Source organism: Crocodylus porosus, unplaced genomic scaffold (genome assembly GCF_001723895.1).
Source record: "Crocodylus porosus isolate Cpor-Errol unplaced genomic scaffold, CroPor_comp1, whole genome shotgun sequence".
Taxonomy (NCBI): domain Eukaryota; kingdom Metazoa; phylum Chordata; order Crocodylia; family Crocodylidae; genus Crocodylus; species Crocodylus porosus.
The window spans coordinates 31,807,154-31,827,460 of NW_017728886.1; the positions used below are offsets into that span (position 1 = coordinate 31,807,154).

Here is a 20,307-nt window from a genome sequence, read left to right on the forward strand (position 1 = left end):
CTTCAAGAGTAAATTGGATGCTTATCTTGCTGGGATCCTATGACCCCAGCTGACTTCCTGCCCTTTGGGCAGAGGGCTGGATTCAATGATCTCCCGAGGTCCCTTCCAGCCCTAATGTCTATGAAATTTCGCACAGCCCTAATATATACCCCGAGGAAGCTTCTCTGTCTTCATTCTTTAAAAAGGACTCTCCAAAATCTCTCTCTTCTGATATGGTGCTATAGCCATAGCTTATGTGAATACAGTATAACCTCATACATCCAGCATGCTCAGGACTGAGCACCTGCCAGAAATTTGAAAATTCCAGTTTTTTGAAACCAGAGCGGCAGCTGGTCACAGAGTGGGGTAGGGGCGGTTGCAACAGCCAGTCCCAGAGCAGCGGCAGCACTCAGAGCAGGATGGTAAATGGCAGCGGCAGGTGCTGTATGCAAGCTTCCCCCTCCAGGTCTGGGGGCTGGGGGGGGGGAGCAGTGGCCAGTACTGGAGCAGCAGCTGTACACAGAGCAGTGGCACGGGGTGGTGGATGGCGGTGGGAACCACCGTGTGCAAGCTTCCCCCTCCGCGTTCAGATTGTTTACTTGCTTCTCAGTTTAATCTCTGGAGCTTAGACTAACCTGAAAAGACTGAATCAATTCAGCCTCGGGTTTTTTGATAATCTGTACTTAGCCTTTGTGTGTTAGCCCTGAAAGGCCCAAACTTATGACATCAACCTGAGAGGTTAAAATAAAAAAGATCTATACCATATTTTGTGACCTGCTATTTACTTAGCATCTTTGACAAAAGAGCAATATTAGAAATTGTGCGTTGCCTGTGAACTAAATAAGATTTGTTAGAATTCAAATAGAAGCAAATTTTCACAGGAGCTGCTTCTGAGGATCTCCTGGACATGCTGCATATCTTTTGCACGGGGTAAAATGTATTGCTTTGTTTTGGTTTCTTCCTCCTAAGCTTCTAAACATTTACAACATCTATAGCCTGTTACACAAGCTTTGTGCTGCAGTGTAAAACAAATACGTCTCAGATCAGTCACTATTCCCTGGCTACTCCAGCTAAGTATGCATATGCGCAGTAAACCGTGTTTATACACAGCTTAACTATCTCATTGTCTGCTTTGCATACAAGCAATTTATTGCTGCTTGTATTCTGACAAATGAAATCTAATGTTTAATTATGCATTGAACTGGTAATCTGGTATTTAGGTGAATATGTTTGAATTAAGTAAGGACCATTAATAATGCCTAACAATTTAGGAATATATTCATTGGTTGATTTGAAATCATATAAATTAGTGAGGCTTATTTAAAAATGTCACAGTGTAAGATGGCTTTGTGGGAACACTTCTGTGCATGCTAATTTCAGAACTATTACCAGCTGAGTTTTACTATTTATTCAATGTCCAGTAGGCTTTTATTATTCCCTTATTTGCAGTTTAATTGTAACCACGATTTTTCCTGCTAGTGTGAATTCAATCCTGAACCTGCAGGAGCAAAATGAACTGCAATCAGCAGATTTTGCTTGCAAGGTCTCTTTCTCTCTTGCCACCCCCCCTCCACCTCCACTCCAAGTAACAGAACTGCAGGTGAGCTGAGCATGTCTGAAATGTTTAAAACATATATTAAAGGGGCAGTGTCAGTCTAAGGTAGTAGGGGCCAACCTTTGTGGCAGGTATATCATAAATTTAGCTCCTCACCCTCTCCAAGAACCACTCTGATCTCCTTCCCCTGCCTGATCTACTTTTGTTCTCTGCTGCACCTTCCACTGGGCTGCCTGTCCCCTCCAGTCTACCATATGCTGCACTCAGAAACTGCCTATGGGGTGCATACCACAGGTTGGCTACATGTGGTCTGATGCTTCCAAATGTACCCTCTGTAAACAAAGGTAAATTCTGGAGGATGTCTATTGAGTATACTATACATGTAGTAAAAAATTTGTTTATGCCAGTATCTGGTGGTGAATTGAGAGAGAGCTCCCTGGGCCATTTATTCCTTCTTGCAGGTAATTATTTCCTAATCTAATAAATATACATAGGGCTCTACAAAACTGCCTAGAATAATCAAACTTGTAGTGGCTTTTTTGCTTCTACTGCCTAGCTTCTGCTGTGCAACTGATTAAAAAAAAAAACTCATAATAAATAATAATAATTAAATTTATCCTGGGATGCTATATGAAATCTGTCTTTAAAGAAAGTATCTTTTTGACACTGAACTATTTGACAGTATGTAAATGGGAGAAAATATACAAATTACAACAAAAAAATAACATTGTGACTGAAGTCATGAATTCAAGAGAAGTAGATTGGCAACAATGAAAGTACTTTTCCTAGTTGAGTACAAATGAATGTAATTTATTGGAGGTATACTGTAAATGCTGTTTCTTTTTAAATCCTTTGCAAGAAGACCTCTTTATTAACAGATATTAATTAGCTTTTTGTGGGGAAATTATTGCAGATTTGAGATTTTTTTTCCCCTTTCATTCAGAAAAACTCCAAAGAAAATGGGTGTTTCAGTGGTTTTAATTCTCTACCAGTTGAACACTTCTAGGATAGGAGGATTGGTGAGGGATCCCTTTTTAGGGTGCTAGGGGATGGATTCGATAGTGGCATCTGCTACAGTGGACTCAAAGTTAGGAGTTGCCTCAAAGTGCTCTTTTCATTTAGCTTGGATAGATTCATTGTCTTTCAAAAGCACCAAACGACCCTGTGATTACAGGAAGGTAAGACTGTGAGGAAAATGGGCCATAGAGGACCTTTGCCCGGAAAAAGCAATGCCTGTCATATTTGTTAACACAGAGCTTGATCTCTTTGGCTTTATTTTGCCACCACTGGTTTTTGATTTCCTGGATACTCCTTTGAGCTTTGGCTTTGAGGAGCTGATGCTATACCTCTTTCTGCTAAAATGAGGTATCATTTGCCAAGCAGAATGGCCCTCCTCTTTTGGTCGAGGAGGGCTTGGATCTTGGTGTTCCACTCCTCAAAACAGTTTTGGTGTTGGTGGGTGGTATAGCCAGTGAATTAAACACAGGCCATATAGACAGCAGCTTTAAACCACTTCCAGAGTTCCTCAATGTTACCTTAATTTGTGGACAGGGCAAAGAGCCTTTCCTTCAAGCCACTGTTGGAGATCCTTTACAGGGTCTTGGAAAGATTTTGGTGTTGGGTCCTTTGCATTGTTTTGGCTGTTTTTGGTGTTGGCTGGATGTTCATAGTGGATCTGCCAAGATGGTGATCTGTCCACCAGTTACCAGCTCCTTGCATGGCTCACATGATAGATATCCATTTAATCAGGGGCTCTAACAATAACATACTCAAGGAAGTGCCAGTGCTTAGAATGAGGGGGTTTCCAGGTGGTCTTATATTTATCATTCTGTCTGAAGATAGTGTTTGTGATGACAAGGCCATGCTTTGCACAGTTCCACAGGAGAAGGATGCCATTGCAATTGGCTTTTCGTACTCCTTTTCCAGTGATGCCACTCCAGAGTTCCAGGTCACGTTTAGCTGTGGCATTGTAGACACCAAGGAGAATGATCTTGCCCTCCTTGGAAGTGTTTAGTTAGTATGTGATCAAGGTTGGAGTACTTCTTTGACATCATCAGCATCATGTTGAGGCAAACACAGGGACGGTGGTGTGCTGCTTATTGCTGATCTTAAGATGCAGGGGCATAAGATGTTCATTAAAGCCTTCAGGGAGCTCAGTAAGTTGACTGACATGCTGATTCTTGATGGTGGAGCCAATGCCATGAATGCATCTGTCCTGGGCTGATTTTCACCTTCTGAAAGAAGGTGTAGCCTCTACCCTCAGCTGACCCTCATCCAGTTGTCTCATCTCACTCAGAGCTGCCCTTTTCCAGTCATCCAGGACCTCTCCTGATTGCCGTGAGTTTTCAAAGATAATGAATGGCTAGTGGCTCTGCAGTCACACTGGCCAACTCCCTCAGCACCCTCAGATGCATTGCACCTGGTCCCAGGTATATGTCCAGCTTTTCTAAATAGTCCCTAACCTGTTCTTTCACCACTGAAGCTTGCTCATCTTCTCCACAGTCTGTACTGTAAGGTATAGTAGTCTGGGAGGTGACCTTGCCTGTGAAGACCAAGGTAAAAAAGGCATTGAATAGTACAGGGGTTGTCAGCTGGGTGTATCTGTACCCCTGCGGTACAGTAGACCCCTGACTTACGCATGTCTTGCGGCTACGCAATTTTTTTGTTATTGTCTGGACTGGAAAATTCCCCTTGAGATGTGCGTCATTTGCGTATACACGCGAATGCTCGCAAGATTTGCATATATACGTGAACACCTCACAAGATTTGCAGACGGAATCAAGTGGAGTTGTGGTAGCGGTATCTCAAACTGCATAGGTGAGGCACTAGATGCACCTCCTGAAGGTGATTCCACCAAAAAAAAGGGGGGAAAAAACTATGACTAAGGTATGTCTGTGGTACACAACCCCTCGCTGTTCTAAGGGAAAGTCGTCCTGACTTATGCAAATTAGACTTGCACAAAATTCCCCTGGAACGCAATACACGCATAAATCAGGAGTCTGCTGTACTTGGGAAGGCCCCAGGGGGTACATGGTGGTGGCATGGAAAAGGGGGGGTATTTGGGAAGCACTGTCACTGCTTCCAATGGCACTCAGGTCGTGGTGGCAGCAATGACAGCTGCAGGCGACGGTGGTGGCAGCATGGCGGCGCTTTCCCACTGCTGCACGTCTACTTCATATTCAGCAGCCAGGGGATGCTGCTCAGCGACCGGCCACCGGGCCCCACCCCCTCTCTGCATCTGAAAGGAGGGGGTACCCACCAGGAGGAGTACCCACTAGAAGGGGTACTCTCCTTAAAAAACATTGAAAACCCCTGGAATAGTACTTCAGCCTTTTCTTCCTCATCTGCCATTAGGTTGCCTCCCCCATTCAGTAAGGGACCTACAATTTCCCTGACCTCCCTTTTGTAAACCCTTCTTGTTACCCTTCACATCCCTTGCTAGCTGCAACTCCAATTGAGCTTTGGCCCTCCTGACTTTATCCCTGCATGTTCGAGAAGTATTCTTATACTCCTCCTTAGTCATCTCTCCCATCTTCTACATGTAATAAGCTTTCTTTTTGTGTTTAAGCTCACTGAAGGGTTCTCTGCTAAGCCAAGCTGATCGCCTGCTATATTTGCTATTCTTTCTGCACATCAGGATGGCTTGTTCCTGTGCCCTCAGTAAGGTATCTTTAAGATACAACCAGCTCATTACCAGTAATGTGGTAAAGAGGGATACATCACTTTGCATATCACAGTGATTCTCTACCAGGGTGTTGCATCACGCTAGGGTGCTGTGAGATACTTTTAGAGGTGGTGTGGGTCGCCCTGTAATACTAGTACCTTGAGATGTGCCAACAGATGCACACAATTCACAAGTTAAACCTAGAGCTTTCAAGTAGACATTCATGCTATCAAAAACTTTCTGGATTCTGAGCTCTTTGCACAGAAGAATTGCTCTATTTTTTTTTCCATACTCAAAAAGAGTGAAATCAAAGAACTGGCATTTTCTGTGGATGCCTTCAGTCTAATGAGGGGTGTCTTTAGCCTAATGAGATTCACATAGGTCAGTGGTTCTCATTAGACTTTGCTTTTGACTCCTCCTCTAACAAACTCAAACGCATGCCTCTACTGCCGCTTAGTGCTTTTCAAAGTAACCCTGGAAGTGAGAATTTCCTGATTCTTGTTTCCACTGTTGCCCTCAGATATGAATAATAGCAATGAAACCTGAAAGGTGTATTCTTGAAATCTCTTGGGAAGGCTGTAAGCAGCAAAGGCACTGGATCTGTCTGGCTGCAGATGAAGACAGAACGGTATGAATTATGTGCATTTATAAAGTAGCCCAGAATTAAAGAAAACTAGAATCCTACTAATTAACAAAACATATTAGATTATCGTGAACTTCTCCCTGCCATTACAGGATTATTCTTTGCTGTATGAATTCCTGTATTTGGATCCATGTGAACTTTCCCGTGTGGAGCTTCACTGAAGTCGGCTTAAGCATGGAGATTTGCTCATGCAAAGATGATGGCAGAACCAGGGTCCAGACAGAGAGCCTTGATTAAATAATGATGATGATTTGGTCATCTTTTTTTATTGAATGTTTCATTAATTATTTGAAGTGACTATTGAGCACATGATTCATAAGCAAAAATAGACCATTACAAATAGCAGTTTATGCCAGGCAGTCACTAGAGACCAAGATTGTTTTGCTACTATATTACCAAGATAAAACTTGCTGTAGTCCACTGAGAGTAACCAATGCTAATGACTGTTTTTATACTGTGCTAGAGAACTTTGTTGACATTTTTGCTGTGCTTAAAAATGTATATATTTTTGCAAAATAGATTAACTACACATTCAGTATGTATTTGAACTCTTATATTGTGGTATGAAAACAAGAACATTTTTCCCTAAGGTAATGTGTTTCCAAGATATGAAATAGTGGACACTGGTATTTTAAATACCCTGAATAATCCCTTATTTAGGTGGATGCTGTCAAGTCAAATTTTATCCCAGAATGTAGGCTTTATTAAAATTTGTATTCCAAAATTAAGACCAGTAGATGTGGTTCTATGGACTTACAAGAAAAGCTTGGTGAAAAAAAGTTTTAATCCAGTCTTGTTTGACTTTTAAGTACTAGTAATTTAAATTCTGGTTAATATGAAATAGTTTTTAAGTGTCAAAAATAGAACACTGTGATTTTAATTTTTATTTGCTTTTATAATTGTATTAGTCACCCAAGCAAGGAAATCTATGGTTTATATAAATATGTAATCTTCACAATCTCCTTGTAAACCCTTGCTGCTCTTTTCCATCTGCAAGTAAACTATATTAAGCTAGTAACAGTACGTAGCTTATTTCCTTTTCTTGTTTCTCTGTTCTGTCTCTGCCAATTTGCTTCCCACCAAAAGTATGAGTGATTGGGCGAACTTGTGATTTATACTGTATTAAAAAAAACCCTAAAATGGTTCTTTTCAGTTCAAAAAATGAAAGAGGCATATGGGAAATTATTAATTGATTTAATGCATCTGAAACTGGTGCTGCAGTTATTAATGACTGCATATGAAATATTAAATTTCATAAAATTACCTCAGCAGTTTTTTCAGCATGAGAATTTACCTTTTACCCAGTGTGAAATTAATTTAAAATAATGAATATAACATTGGACTGATTTTTGTCAGTGTGGTGAGATCTTATGTTCAATTATTTTATAGGTCCCCTAGGGCAAACTTGTCCTGTTTCAAATAAATACACATACCAATTACAAGCTTTCTTTTTAAGAGAGAAAATGTTTATGTTCCTGAACCTCTTAAAAGTTCAGGGATTACCTTTTATCTCCTTCTCTACAAAAATCTTACAATATGGTGCTTGTTCAGTCTCTAACTCCTGATATGACCTAAGGCACCCCTACAGCTCCTGGATATGGAGTACCATTTGGTGGCAGGGGACTTTAGCAGCAGTTGTTTTCCCATGCTGCCCTGGGGAAAAAGTGCTGGCTGCAGCTGGGTCCTAGTTCCCATCCTGTCTCTGATCTAAACTGGGTCAGTCTGTCATGCATCCTTAAAAGTTTGCTGACCACTGACCTAAGGGTGACAAACTGCAGTCCTACTTTTCTTCAGGTTCACAGTTGCTCACACTACCTCTACAACATATCCAGATCATGCTAACCCAGAAACAGGGGTCCTTCTTGATGGTTTGTGTTACCACTAAGCCATCATCTCAGTTCAGATCAGTTTGGTATTAACATTATCATCTCTCACCAATATTCTTAGTCCTTTTGAACTCTGTATTGACTACACTTATAGTAACTTACACAGCAGATAATAAATTGCATGGATACCAGTCTGGAATTGTCATTAAAATATTAATTGTAAAAAATTACTGTGATCTGACGCATTTAAATGGTGGCATATAAGAAAAATGTAGTAAATCAAGGCATCTGTTCTTTTCAATATGTTTGCAGTAGTAGAACTCAAAAACATACCAAGGGAGACGAGAGACCTTTGAGCAATTCTTCTTTTTTTCTGATTAAAACTAATGCTTTGAAAGTTTAATGTATCAGGACTTAATGGTTTTCTGGAGAGAGGGAGTATCTAAATTTTACTATGCTATGTTTTAGTCTCTTGAATTTTTACGAGTTTTAAAATATAAAATACTGTTGCTACCATTACATCATAGGTAGGTAATCTTTGTAAAGTATCCATACAACTAAAACAACTCTCTTTGTTCTAGATCAATGAACTGAGCCATGTTCAAATCCCTGTTATGTTGATGCCAGATGATTTCAAAGCATATTCGAAGATAAAGGTGGACAATCACCTTTTCAACAAGTAAGTGCAAGTAACAACCTTTGCTACAGATGCATAAAACAGCAATCAGTGATACCTTTGCAAAGTTTTATAAATTCATTTTCCGCCACCCCACTTTTTCTCTCCTTTCTCCCCATCAACGGAGTAAGGTTTTGATTAACTTCATCCTGTTATAAACAGCCATCTGCTTACATTCTAAAAAGCAACAACTGGGCTTACTGGGTAGTAGTTTTGTGCCACATGTTGCATTAATGCCTGTGACTATCTTATACATTAAGAGATCTTCTCTTATGATGGGAATGTCTAAAGTCTATAAATATTTTTTTTAGTTATTTTTAGCTGTATAAAACTGTAGTCATTTTTAATACTTGAATCAAATGGTTGAATATGAATAGAGATGGTGATAAGGAATGTGTCAAAAGTAAATTGTGGCTTTTATACAATTTCATGGTAAGAGTTATAAAATATTGACATCTATATCTTTTTTTTTTTGGCAGTACAATATGGAATTAGTTGGAAATTTACTAAAATAACGTAGAAAAATAATTTAATTTCTCCTCACTGAAGTAAATTTAGTAACTGTGTTGGCTGTTAAATAACAGGATGCACATTTTTCATGAAGTGGTTTAAACTACTTTAGAGAAGAAGGATCTAAAAGCAAAGTTCAAATTAAAATGATTTTTTTTCTAGGTGTGATATTTGAAGTTAATGACAGGTTTTAAAACTAGTTCAAAACAAGTTAGGATTTTGCTTGTGGAGCATACTTAGGGTAATGGAAAGAATATCTTTATCTGGGGGGGTTTTGAGACTTGATGTGGAGATTTGTCAATGCAGTATAGTAAACCTGTGTGTGTGTGTGTGTGTGTGTATTTTAAGAGAAAAAATAGAATCATAGAAACATAAGGCTGTAAGGAAATCGTCTGAATTGTCAACTATCTGCTTCAGTTTTCTCTTCTGACTAAATAGTCCTATTCTTCCAACCTCATAAGTCTTGTTTCCTTGTGCTCAAACTGGACACAATATTCCAAGTGAGGCCTCATCAGTGCTGACCAGGAAAATAGTGTGTTGGGAGTATTACTGAGCTGCTTTGGGGGAAAATGCGGGAAGGGGGAGTGGAGATATGAGATAAATGTTGTATAGAGTGGTTTTGATCCTTTTTTTTTTTTTTCTGTGCCAGAGTTTCAGATGTAACTTGTCCAGAGTTAATTGAGATAAATGTGAATTTCACTTGACTTTTTATTTTATTTCAGAGAAAACATGCCAAGTCATTTCAAATTTAAGGAATATTGTCCCATGGTTTTCCGCAACCTGAGAGAGAGGTTTGGAATAGATGATCAGGACTTTCAGGTAGGCTCCATATTAAAATACGTGTAAAAGTACCATTTCATAGCTTATTGGTCTCTGAGAAGGAAAAGGGTCAGTTTGGGTAAATCCAGCTATGGATCTTTGATTTATACTTCCAAGTGTGTCCATGTGTGCTTATCTAAAGTGAGCTTTTCCCACCTCTCTTGGATACAGTTGAGATTTAATCTGACACGTACTGATTCCAAGGTAGAAATGAAGTACGTAACTTTTGTGCAAGTATAAGAGTTTTAGGCCCAGGTGTTTGAAATGAAGTGATGGTGGTGGTGTTTTTAAATCAGAAAATGGAGGAGAGGCTTGGAGTCTGCTTAGACTACTAATAATGATTCTGGAGGGTGAAAGCCTTGTTGGAGAAACATGTTTGTATTTCATCTTATTGGGAAAAGAAAATCTCAGGTTCCTTCTCTTCTGATTTTTTTTTTTTTTTTTTTTTTTCCCCTCCTGTCCTCTACTCTTTTTCTCCTTTCCTGTTCTCCTTTGTCAGGGTAGCAGAAGGCCAGACACAACCCATTTGCAACTTTTCTGTTGATTATAAATGTGCCTCTTGCCTTAAAAAGAGGAGCCATGTTTGTACAGCACTAAATAGTAGTTGTGCCCAGCTGTTCAGCCGCTTCATTGATGCATTGCTATTTTGAACACGATGTCTAGGACAGTATGGCCCTTTGTATACGACTCTCTCCTGCTTACCCTCTTTTCTATCAGAAAATAATAATACCATTTTGGAGTCTCTGCTCTGGCCACAAATCTAGCAGTATTACCTTGCTACATTGGGTCTCATCTTCCTTTTGTTACTGAGTCAGTGTTAGGAACCTATGCACAGCGTCTGAGCAAAAAGCACACGTACCACAATAAGGGATTGACTAGAGTACTTTTTATTGGAGAGGGGGGCCTTCTTGGGAACAAGCCAGGTTGTTAGGATCTGTTAGTCTATACAAGTCTGTAGTGATCCAGCTGAGCTATATTGCCTAAACTTTGACTGTGAATGGAGCAGTGTTTAAATTGGAGTGTTTTTGCTATACTTGTATCTCCGTGACTTTGTAGCAATACAACAATTGCTTCATAAGAGCTTATATCAGTACTGTATTCTCTGATTTACCATATTTACTGAAATAGAAGTAATTAGTAATTGGATCCTGTATATGGAAAATTTATAAATTGGTCATAATTTTCCAGGTATAAAATCTAATTATTGGACATTTGTCTTGAATTCATCTCCCTCCTACTGCAACAGCAGGGAAAAAAGTTCTGAGAGGGTCAGGTAGTCCCTTTACCCCAGCCACTTCCTCTTATAGTCCTTCCCCTCCCTATTACTGTCAAACCCTGCTCTCCCAGAGCACATGGAACTGAGGAACAAATTTGAAAAAAATGAACTTTAATAAACATACCTGTAGCAATCTGCATATAATTGTCATAGACTTGGTTCACCCATAAATGGTTCATTTTACCTTTTTTGAAACTGATACAAGTATTAGCACAGGCATTCCATAAACGCATCTTTTAAGTAGAACTTTGGCACCTAGTTATACATAGTACAAACTGTACGTGTTATTAGTCCAAAGTCAAAAGGATCATGAGCACCTCAAAGATGGGTAACATATTTAACGTGCTTTCCTTGTATGCAAATGTAAGAGTAGGGGGCTCTTCCCCACTTGTTGACTGGAGGAAGTCCTCATCTTATATTCAAGTAAATATGGCAAATTACAGTTGGTACATCTGCCTGCACCTTCAGAGAACATTGTAGATTCTGGCATCATTAGAAGATGCTCTCCCACCCAAAATTAGAAGCATCTGATTATTAGATGCTTCAAATTACTCAGGGAATTGCTTGAGTTTTCAGCACTTAAAAGTACTGATTAAAACCTTCACTGCCTGAATCTAAATTAAATCCGTGCAGAGGATACGGGGGAGAATTCTGTTAGTACTCTCCCCAGAGTTCTGTTAGAACTGGGGGAGGGCATTTCTTACTGACCTGAAGATTTGGGAGATACCACTACCTTGATGCAAGAGAGATTCAAATATGGGGGGAGAAGCAGGGGAGAGGGGAGGGAGGGTTGGCAAGACATTTAAAAAATCTTACAATACTGCTGAATTAAATACTGACATTCTTATCCCACTAGGGCATAGAACGTTGCTGTGTATTGTAATAACCTCCAAGTTTAAACAATTACAGGGTAGAAATCAATTATATATTTTTACTTATCTTCCCCACATAATAACCAAGCAGTGGCCTAATAGCTAAGGAGGCAGTGAAGGTTCCTACCAAGGACAGTGAGTTTAGTGATGACAGTCTTGGCAGAAATGGGGCAAAAAACCCTGAAGCTTTAGGAAATCTCCAACTGAATTTGTTTGCATTCACACTTCAAAAATTACACGTATAGAAACATATTGTGAATCTTTTGAGAAGGGGTTTATTAGCAAAAGGCAGCCATATACTTTGTATTAAACAAAGGGGAGATTTCTATCTAACACCCCTTCTTAAGTAATGATGGCAAAATAGTAGCTAAAATATTGGTCAGATGGGTTAAAACTTGTTTCAGAAATAATCCACTGTGGTGCACCAGTTGTTCACAGTAATGAATTTGAGGGTGTGCTTAATCTTACTGGTATAGACCAGCCTGGAACATAAATACATTCCATGGAGCAAAAGTGACCCCTTAACAGTATTCTCTATTGCTGCTTCTGTTATAATATCTAGGCAGGCCTTGGCTCATTCCTATGAAGTGTCCCACAGAGAAGCAGTCCAATTTGGCAAAGATAGACAAATAATATCTCTTTACAACTTTTTATTTTGTTATTCATGTTCAGCAAACTGTTCCATTGAGCAGTGCTGCTTTTATAATGACTATTCTTTTACTACGGTTTGATAAATTGGGAGAAATCTATAATATTTTCATTGAGAGGAGGGATTATGGAACAAGTGATGATTAATTTAGTTCAGATAAATTTAATTACCTGGAATATTCTTCACAAGCAAGGAATACTAATTAACTTTGAACAACAGTATTCTCTTTATTAAGCAAGATGAGACTAATATAAATAGGCCCATTTGCCTCCTTCATTAATTGGACACTTCAGTATAATTAAAGTGAATGTTCTTCCCAAATGTCTGTTTTCTAAATATGTCCTTGATACATTGTACCAGGTAATAAGTATTTTTTTTAATAAGAAAAACCAGAGCACCTAGAATATAAAAACTGCTTTTTCGGTCTTATGAAAAGAGAAACTTGGAAGCGTCATCTCATTAAAGCATGTGGTCCAGTATTCATGGTGGAGACAACGTGGTTCCAGAAACATACAACTCTATATTTACAAAATGGCTTGTGGATATCTATAGCAATATCATGATTTATGGATCCTGAACCATCATCATTCTTATTACAGACCCTTTTCTTTGCCACTTCTTATGCCCCTAAACCACTTTTACAAGGTTCTCCAACTTAACATTTTGTTGTGGAGACTATGAATTCCAGGTTTTCTGCTGAGCTAAAATTCAGTGTGTACAAGTGTCAGCAGCTCTGGAACTAGGTTTTTAGAAAATGTTCATTTATACTGGCTAAAGCAAAGGAGAAGAGAATTAAAATAAATAGGTGGGAAGATGAAGTATAGAGGACTCAGTGTAAGAATGGAGTAATAGTTATGTAGACTGAAATCATTTCAGTCTGTGCAAGACTGAGATTGGTTGGTTAATTGATACCAAGACTACACAATGCACATGGCTTTTGATAAGTGTGCAAAGTGGGACCTATTCATTTTTATGAGAATATAACAGTTCAAGTATGTCAAACAGTTTCAGATCAGAATGGAGAGAGAGTGAAAGGGAAGAGTGTTTGTTAAACAGCTACAAATGTGGAGATAGCAGTTATCCTAATTAGTGCTAAAATGGGTACCTTAAGTTTGGAGGAGCTGCATTCTGCATAGACTTTTTATCATGGATCACTGGTACAGAAATGTAATGCACATGCTGGGCAAATAAACTGGCCTGACTGATACTTTGCCTCTGAAAAGAAAAATTATAATATCTATTAAATCCTTTGAATTAATGCAGGATGTTATATATAGATTTGTCTTGAGAGATGCAGTTGTCTGTCTTGGGATGCAGAACGTGGATATTTTATCAGGAAATACAGTGATCTAACTCTGATAATTTATATGCTGATTAAATGCTGTGGGGCAGGAGGAGTAAGGGAATAGATTTATATCCTGCCCTATCAAAGGGGCTCAGTGTGGTTTACAGTAAACTAACAGCCCACAGACAAGGTTCCCAAAGCAGCACCTTAAAGTCCTAGAAATAGGACACTGCTCAGGGATTCCTTCTAGCTTTGTAGGGCCTACATGCCGGCCAAGTCCTTCCCTCTCCTTTAGGTAGCTGAAAGAGTGCTTGTGCTGGGCCCCAACTGCTCGCTACCACCCATGCTCACCCTCTGGCGGGAGAAGTGATGGTAACAGTTCTTCAGTCCAAGGAGACCTGCTGCCTTTTACTGAAACATAGTAGCTTTTTGGCAGTGTTGCTAAGGTAGTTATGGAGATATTTTAAAAATATGCATGCAGTTTATGTCCAGCTTCTCCAGTCCCTGACTAGATTTACCTCCTGCTGCTTCAGATTACTATTTATCCTTTTGAAGTTGACTTTTCTGTTTGAAGACTTGTATAATAACTTGTATATAGCCATTGTAACTTCTCCTACAAAATGAAAGGATGTGTTTTCCTAGCTGTTGGGCATATGAAGAAATAAAAAAAAAAAGCAACTCTCAGTGGATCTTGCTTGTTGGCCTTCATTTCTTCTTCTATTCTTTAAAACCTGAATATGGGAAAGTGGACCCTCCTGCCTTTATTCTCACGGCTGTTTGCAAAGTTCTAGTACAAATACTGTTCTCACTGTAAACTCCTCTTCACCCAGTCTTCCAGAGGCAGAGCAGGGCAGCTCCATGTCTGGGGTAGCTGTGACACACATGGCATTGCTCCCACTGTGCTGATCATGGTTGTGCAGTCAGTCATAGCTTTTTTAAGCCTCACAAATCAAAGGAAGGAGACTTTCTAGGCAAAACCTTTCTTCCTTAAGGAAACGAAATGATTTGATTGTATCTCTCAAAGATAACTTTGATCATGTTTTAATGTGAATCAGAATTGTACTTGAAGTTGGCTTGCATAAATGTAAAATGGTTCAATGTCTAGTTGGCAACGTCTAGTTAGTATCAAGTCAAGTGTCCCAGGGGTCAGTCCTGGGGCCAGTTTTGTTCAATATCTTCAACAATGACCTGGAGTGCACCCTCAGGAAGTTTACAGAAACCAAATTTTTTATGATTAAAATGAAATCCGTGTGTGTGTGTATATGTGTGTGTGTGTTAAACACAATGTTTGATCAATATATTTACAATTTTAAAGCCTGCCAGTGCCTCAAACATTATACTAAAATGCATGCTAAATAAAGATATTTTGGCATTTGATTTTGGTTTTTTATCATGGGAAATCAGAGCTCCCTTTGCTCACCAGAATGCGGGTCCACTGCTGCAGCTGTCCCCCCTGCTATTTTGTGGCACTAAGTGGCTCTGATGTGCTCTTGCCCCTCACTCATGACTCTCAGCCTCTGCCAACCCTCCCTTTCACTCCATCCCAGCAGCAGCTCACCCCCCGCACCAGGATGCAGGTTCAACTACAGCTGTTCCCTCCTCTTCTCTCTCCCTCCCGCACTTTGTGGCAGTGAGCAACCCTTGTGTGCTGGTGCCCCTCACGCCTGACCCACAGCTCCCTGTCCCCTCCCATCCCTGCTAGTGCCTCTCACTCCTGACCCACAGCCCCCTGCCACCCCAGACCTGCAAGAAGGGGTCCCCAGATACTTCCCACCTTCCTCAGGCCCTACTTACCCAAGGGCTGCAGGAGGCAAAGTGAGTCTGAGCCAGCCCTGACTGGCCTCCGATTCTCAGGCCCTGTTCCCAGCTGGCCTCCCTTGAGACAGGGCTTAGTTTCACACCCTTTTTGTAAGCAACTCATTGTAAGCTGGAACTCTTATCAGCCTGTGAAGAGCTGTTTGCAAAAGGGGAAGAGCCACATTTTTCTGCCAGAAACAGAAAACCCAGATTCCCTGCTCATGAGGTTCAGTAAGGACAATTGCAAAGTCCTGCACTTAGTCCCATGCATGTGTACAGGCTAGAGACCAACTAGTTAAGCAGAAGCTCTGGAGAAAAAGACCTTGGGGTTACAGTGGACAATAAGCTGAATATAAATCAACAGTGTGCCCTTGTGGTGAAGAAGGCTAACAGCATACTGGGCTGCATTCGTAGGAGCGTTGCCAGCAGATCAAGGGAAGTGATTCTTCCCCTCTACATCCAGTTTTGGGGCCCCCGCTACAGAAAGGATGTGGGTAAATTAGAGAGAGTCCAGCAGAGGGCAGCAAAAATGATTTGGGGGGCTGGGGCACTTGACTTAGAAGCAGCTGAGGGACCTGGGCTTATTTAGTCTGGAAAAGAGAAGACTGAAGGGAGATTTAGTAGCAGGCTTCAGCTGCCTGAAGGGTGGTTCCAAAGAGGATGAAGTTAGTCTGTTCTCAGTGGTGGCAGATAACAGAACAAGGAGCAATGGTCTCAAGTTTCAGCAAATTTAGATATTAGGAAAAACTTTCTCATAAGGAGGTTTGTAAAGCACTGGAACCGGCTGCCTAGAGAGGTTGTGGAATCGCTGTCCTTGGAGGTTTTTAAGACCCAGGTAGACAAAGGCTTGGCTGGGATAATAAGGTTGAGCAGGGGTTGGACTAGATGACTTCTTGAGGTCCTGTCCAACCCTAATTTTCTATGATTCTATAAAATACATATTCCTAAGCCCATTTACAACTTGTACATTCTGTATGGCTATCTTTGTATGTATGCACAAGATGTATAGAGATCAGGGGTGGCATGAGCAGCATCTGTGTAGTATGTGGCAGATAAAGCAGGGAATCAAAGTGGTACCTGGGGAAAGTACACGGGTCATTTGTGGCCTGCCACCCAAAAAGGTTGACCCCCCACTGTATTAAATTATCAGAGGGAAAAAGCTATTGTAGTATTGCATAGGTTATTATATGTGTATGCCTCTAACATGGTAAAAAAAGAATTGAGATGAAAGCAATTTATTTCCATTACCACGTGAGTTAATTATTGAACCATTTACATTGAATTAAAAGGATCAGTGGTCTTGACTTGTTTCTGTTAATGTCCTACTGCATCAGAAAGTGGTCAGGAGCCATTGGTTAAACCACTATCATAAAACTAGTCCAGGGTAATTAGCAGAGGGCGTGGTCCTTTATCAGACAAAAGAGACGCTGGGTTTAATCAGACTGAAATGCAAAATGGGTCTCTCTACTTTAGTTTAAAAAAAATTCCCTCACAGAGCACAATCCTGACTTTGTTTTTAACTTCTTATCCTCCCTCTTCCTCCCCCTCCACACTTGGAGAATTGGTTTTGTAAAGGTCATTGTGCAATAAGAACTTTCTTATATCGATATGCAAAGGGTAATTGTGATCATTTTGCATTCCCTTTGAACCTGGACTTACTCAAATTGAAATGTTTTGAGTTCAAGTGCAGCCCATACCGCTGTTGTGCAAGAGGATTTTGTTACCTTATCACTCACTAATAAAGCTGTTCTACATGTAGGATATAAGATCATCTTCCTCCTTTTAACTTGCTAAATACAGAAATGTAGTTTTCTACCTGAGAAAACAAAATTGCTGGGGGATAAAAATGCTAGCCAGAATAAAAACATTAAAATCATATGATCAGTAAGTTTCTATTAGTTTTCCAGTATGAGGAGCTATTAGTTATACTCTTGGACCAGTGCAATAACCTCTAAGTAGGTCCCTCTTAAGAGGCATATAAACATAATGCATCTATCCTTATCTGTTCCGAGAAGCAAGTGAAGCAAAATCTTCTAGGCCAATGTTTCTCAAACTTTGATTCCCACCCCCCGATTAAAATTGGTGGCGTGCTTCATTTACGGGTCTGTAAACCCAATCCCTCCATGTGGGGCTGGCACAGCCCATTCACAGTACACATCCACAGCTTTCATGTTAACCTATAAGTAGGTTTTTCCCACCTGGTGCTGTTTTTTGCTTTTCTGGAAGCAAAGAATTTATGCAAGAGGTCACAATTTTTCATTTTAGAGTAGTGCTCAGCAACCTCTTCCAACAGCAGGACAGAATGGCCTGGCTTGCATCTGAAACTAGGATCCAACCAATGTTACCACTCCTGGTTCTCCATGCTGCTGCCTCTGCCTGGCTGAGGTATGGCATATTTAGGCCCTCAGCTGCAGAATGGTGTAATATGGATAAAGTCCCACTGCCACATCCATGAGCTGCACAAGCGGATCCAGTGGCTCCACAGGACATAGTTTGTCAAGTCCTGTCTCAAAGGTTCCCGGAGTACTTTTTGTAAAAGCTGCTTTGTTCTTGTTAGGATTCTACCTTTTTTCCCTCCAAAAAAAAAAAAAAAAAAAAAAATTTACACTTGACATTTATGTTAACCTATAATTAGACTCCTCCTGTCTTGAGTTCTGTGTTTACAGTACTTTTGTGTTTGTGATAAAAATGTGGAGTCAACTTCTTTAAAAGGCAGGTTTTGTTTTCAATGCATTTAACTTTCCAGGTTCTTTCCTTTTGGTTATTTGATTGTCCTGTGGGATTTTTCAAGGGGAATAGTAGCTCCCTTAAGACTGAACTTGAAAATATGTACTCAACCTGTACGGTATATGCTGAGGGAGGGGTTTATAATCAGAACAATATGGTGCATTGATCTTGCATGTTCAGCAATTACTAATTTTATACACCCTTCAATCTATAAAACATTCTTTGAATGGCTGTATACAGAGTCCAGTCTTGGTGTATGGTATTAGATTTGTCTGAGGAGTAGTACCTGTTTAGGATATAGCTGGATCCTGAAAGTACTATCCTCACAGCCAAGAGCAGAAGGGACAGAGATGTTGCAATTTCTATTCAGTTCCTTCTTACCACCATGCATGCAAGATGGGATGCTGCAGAGCAGAGGTGGGCAAAATACAGCCCACAGGCCAGATTCTGCCCGCCAAGCCATTGTATCGGGCCCACAGTGCACCTACAAAATTCAGAAAAATAATGTTTATCTGCTTCTAGCTGCCTGTCAAAGATGACAGGAGCCAAGGGCAGTAGGAGCCAGGGGAAGCCAGCAGGACTTGGTAGCAAGGCCATCCTGGCTTCTCCCCCCCCCCCCCCCCCCAAACTAGAAGCCTCTGCCTGCACAACTTTCACTGCTTCCTTGCATGCCTGCTTCAGCATCATGTGGCCCCAGGCTGCATCGCCAGATCATGGAGCCAGGAGCAGGAGGGTGTGTGTCTGTGCAATGAGGGAGGGAGAGAGAGAGAGACAGAGAGCAATGAGGAAAGGAGAGAGAGAGTGTGAGTACAGTGAGAGAGGCACTGTGTGTGTGTGTGTGTGTGTTCATAGGACGAGCCCCACAAGCACACCCCACCATACTCATGCACCCACACACCCCCTCGCACTGCTATACATGCAGACACCCACACCCAGCCACCCTCCCCCACACATAGCACCCCACAAACCCCATACCCACCCACACCCCACATCTCCACACCCACATCTACATGCTCCCATATCCCACACACATATCCAGTCCCCCAAAACTTCCTCCCTATACCCCACATACCCACGTACCCGCAGCCCTCTACAAATATATACCAACCCCCCACAGTATTCAAGATTAAGACTTATTTTAAGCTATTGTGCAATCACCTGTTCAATGTCTTCATCAGCAACTTGGACGAGGGGGTGAAAAGCACCTTGTACAAATTCGCAGATGACACTAAGATGTGGGGAGAGGTGGGTGAGCACACTAGAAGGGAGGGACAGGCTACAACTAGATCTGGATAGGTTACAGGGTTGGGTGGATGAGAATAGAATGGGATTCAATACTGACAAGTGCAGGGTACTGCACCTAGGGAGAAAGAACCAGCAGCGTACCTACAGGCTGGGGAACTCCCTTCTCGTCAGCATAGAGGCAGAAAGGGATTTGGAGTCATTATGGATTCCAGGATGAATATCAGCCGCCAACGTGAGGACGCGGTCAGTAAGGCTAACCACACCTTGTCATGCATCCATAGATGTATCACGAGCAGGTCCAAGGAGGTGATTCTCCCCCTCTATGCGACACTGGTCAGGCCGCAGTTGGAGTACTGCGTCCAGTTCTGGGCGCCGCACTTCAGGAGGGATGTGGCCAGCATTGAGAGGGTCCAGAAGAGGGCCACTCGCATGGTCAGGGAGCAGCAGGGTAGGCCCTATGAGGAGAGGCTACAGGACCTGAACCTGTTCAGCCTCCACAAGAGAAGGCTGAGAGGGGATCTGGTAGCTGTCTGTAAACTTACCAGGGGGGACCAGTGGGGAATGGGAGTGTCCCTGCTCCCCCAAGCACTCCCCAGAGTAACTAGGACTCATGGCCAAAAGTTGACTGAAAGTAGGTTCAGGCTAGATATCAGGAGGCACTACTTTACAGTCAGGGCAGCTAGGATCTGGAACCAACTTCCAAGGGAGTCTTCAAAAGGAGGCTAGATAATCACCTAACTGGGGTCATTTGATCCCAGCATTCATTCCTGCCCATGGCAGGGGT

At 41.2% G+C, this 20,307-nt stretch overlaps 1 protein-coding gene across 2 annotated transcripts in view; it reads left to right on the plus strand.

The window, feature by feature from the left end:
* The window catches only part of PIP4K2A (phosphatidylinositol-5-phosphate 4-kinase type 2 alpha), a 105,664-nt gene that overhangs the window by 10,878 nt on the left and 74,479 nt on the right, over positions 1-20,307 (plus strand). For both annotated transcript variants that reach the window (XM_019532119.1, XM_019532128.1), the window contains exons 2-3: positions 8,249-8,346; positions 9,576-9,672. In XM_019532119.1, coding sequence (XP_019387664.1) covers positions 8,282-8,346; positions 9,576-9,672 — 162 coding nt within the window. In that variant the 5' untranslated portion in view covers positions 8,249-8,281. The remainder of the gene's footprint in view (positions 1-8,248; positions 8,347-9,575; positions 9,673-20,307) is intronic.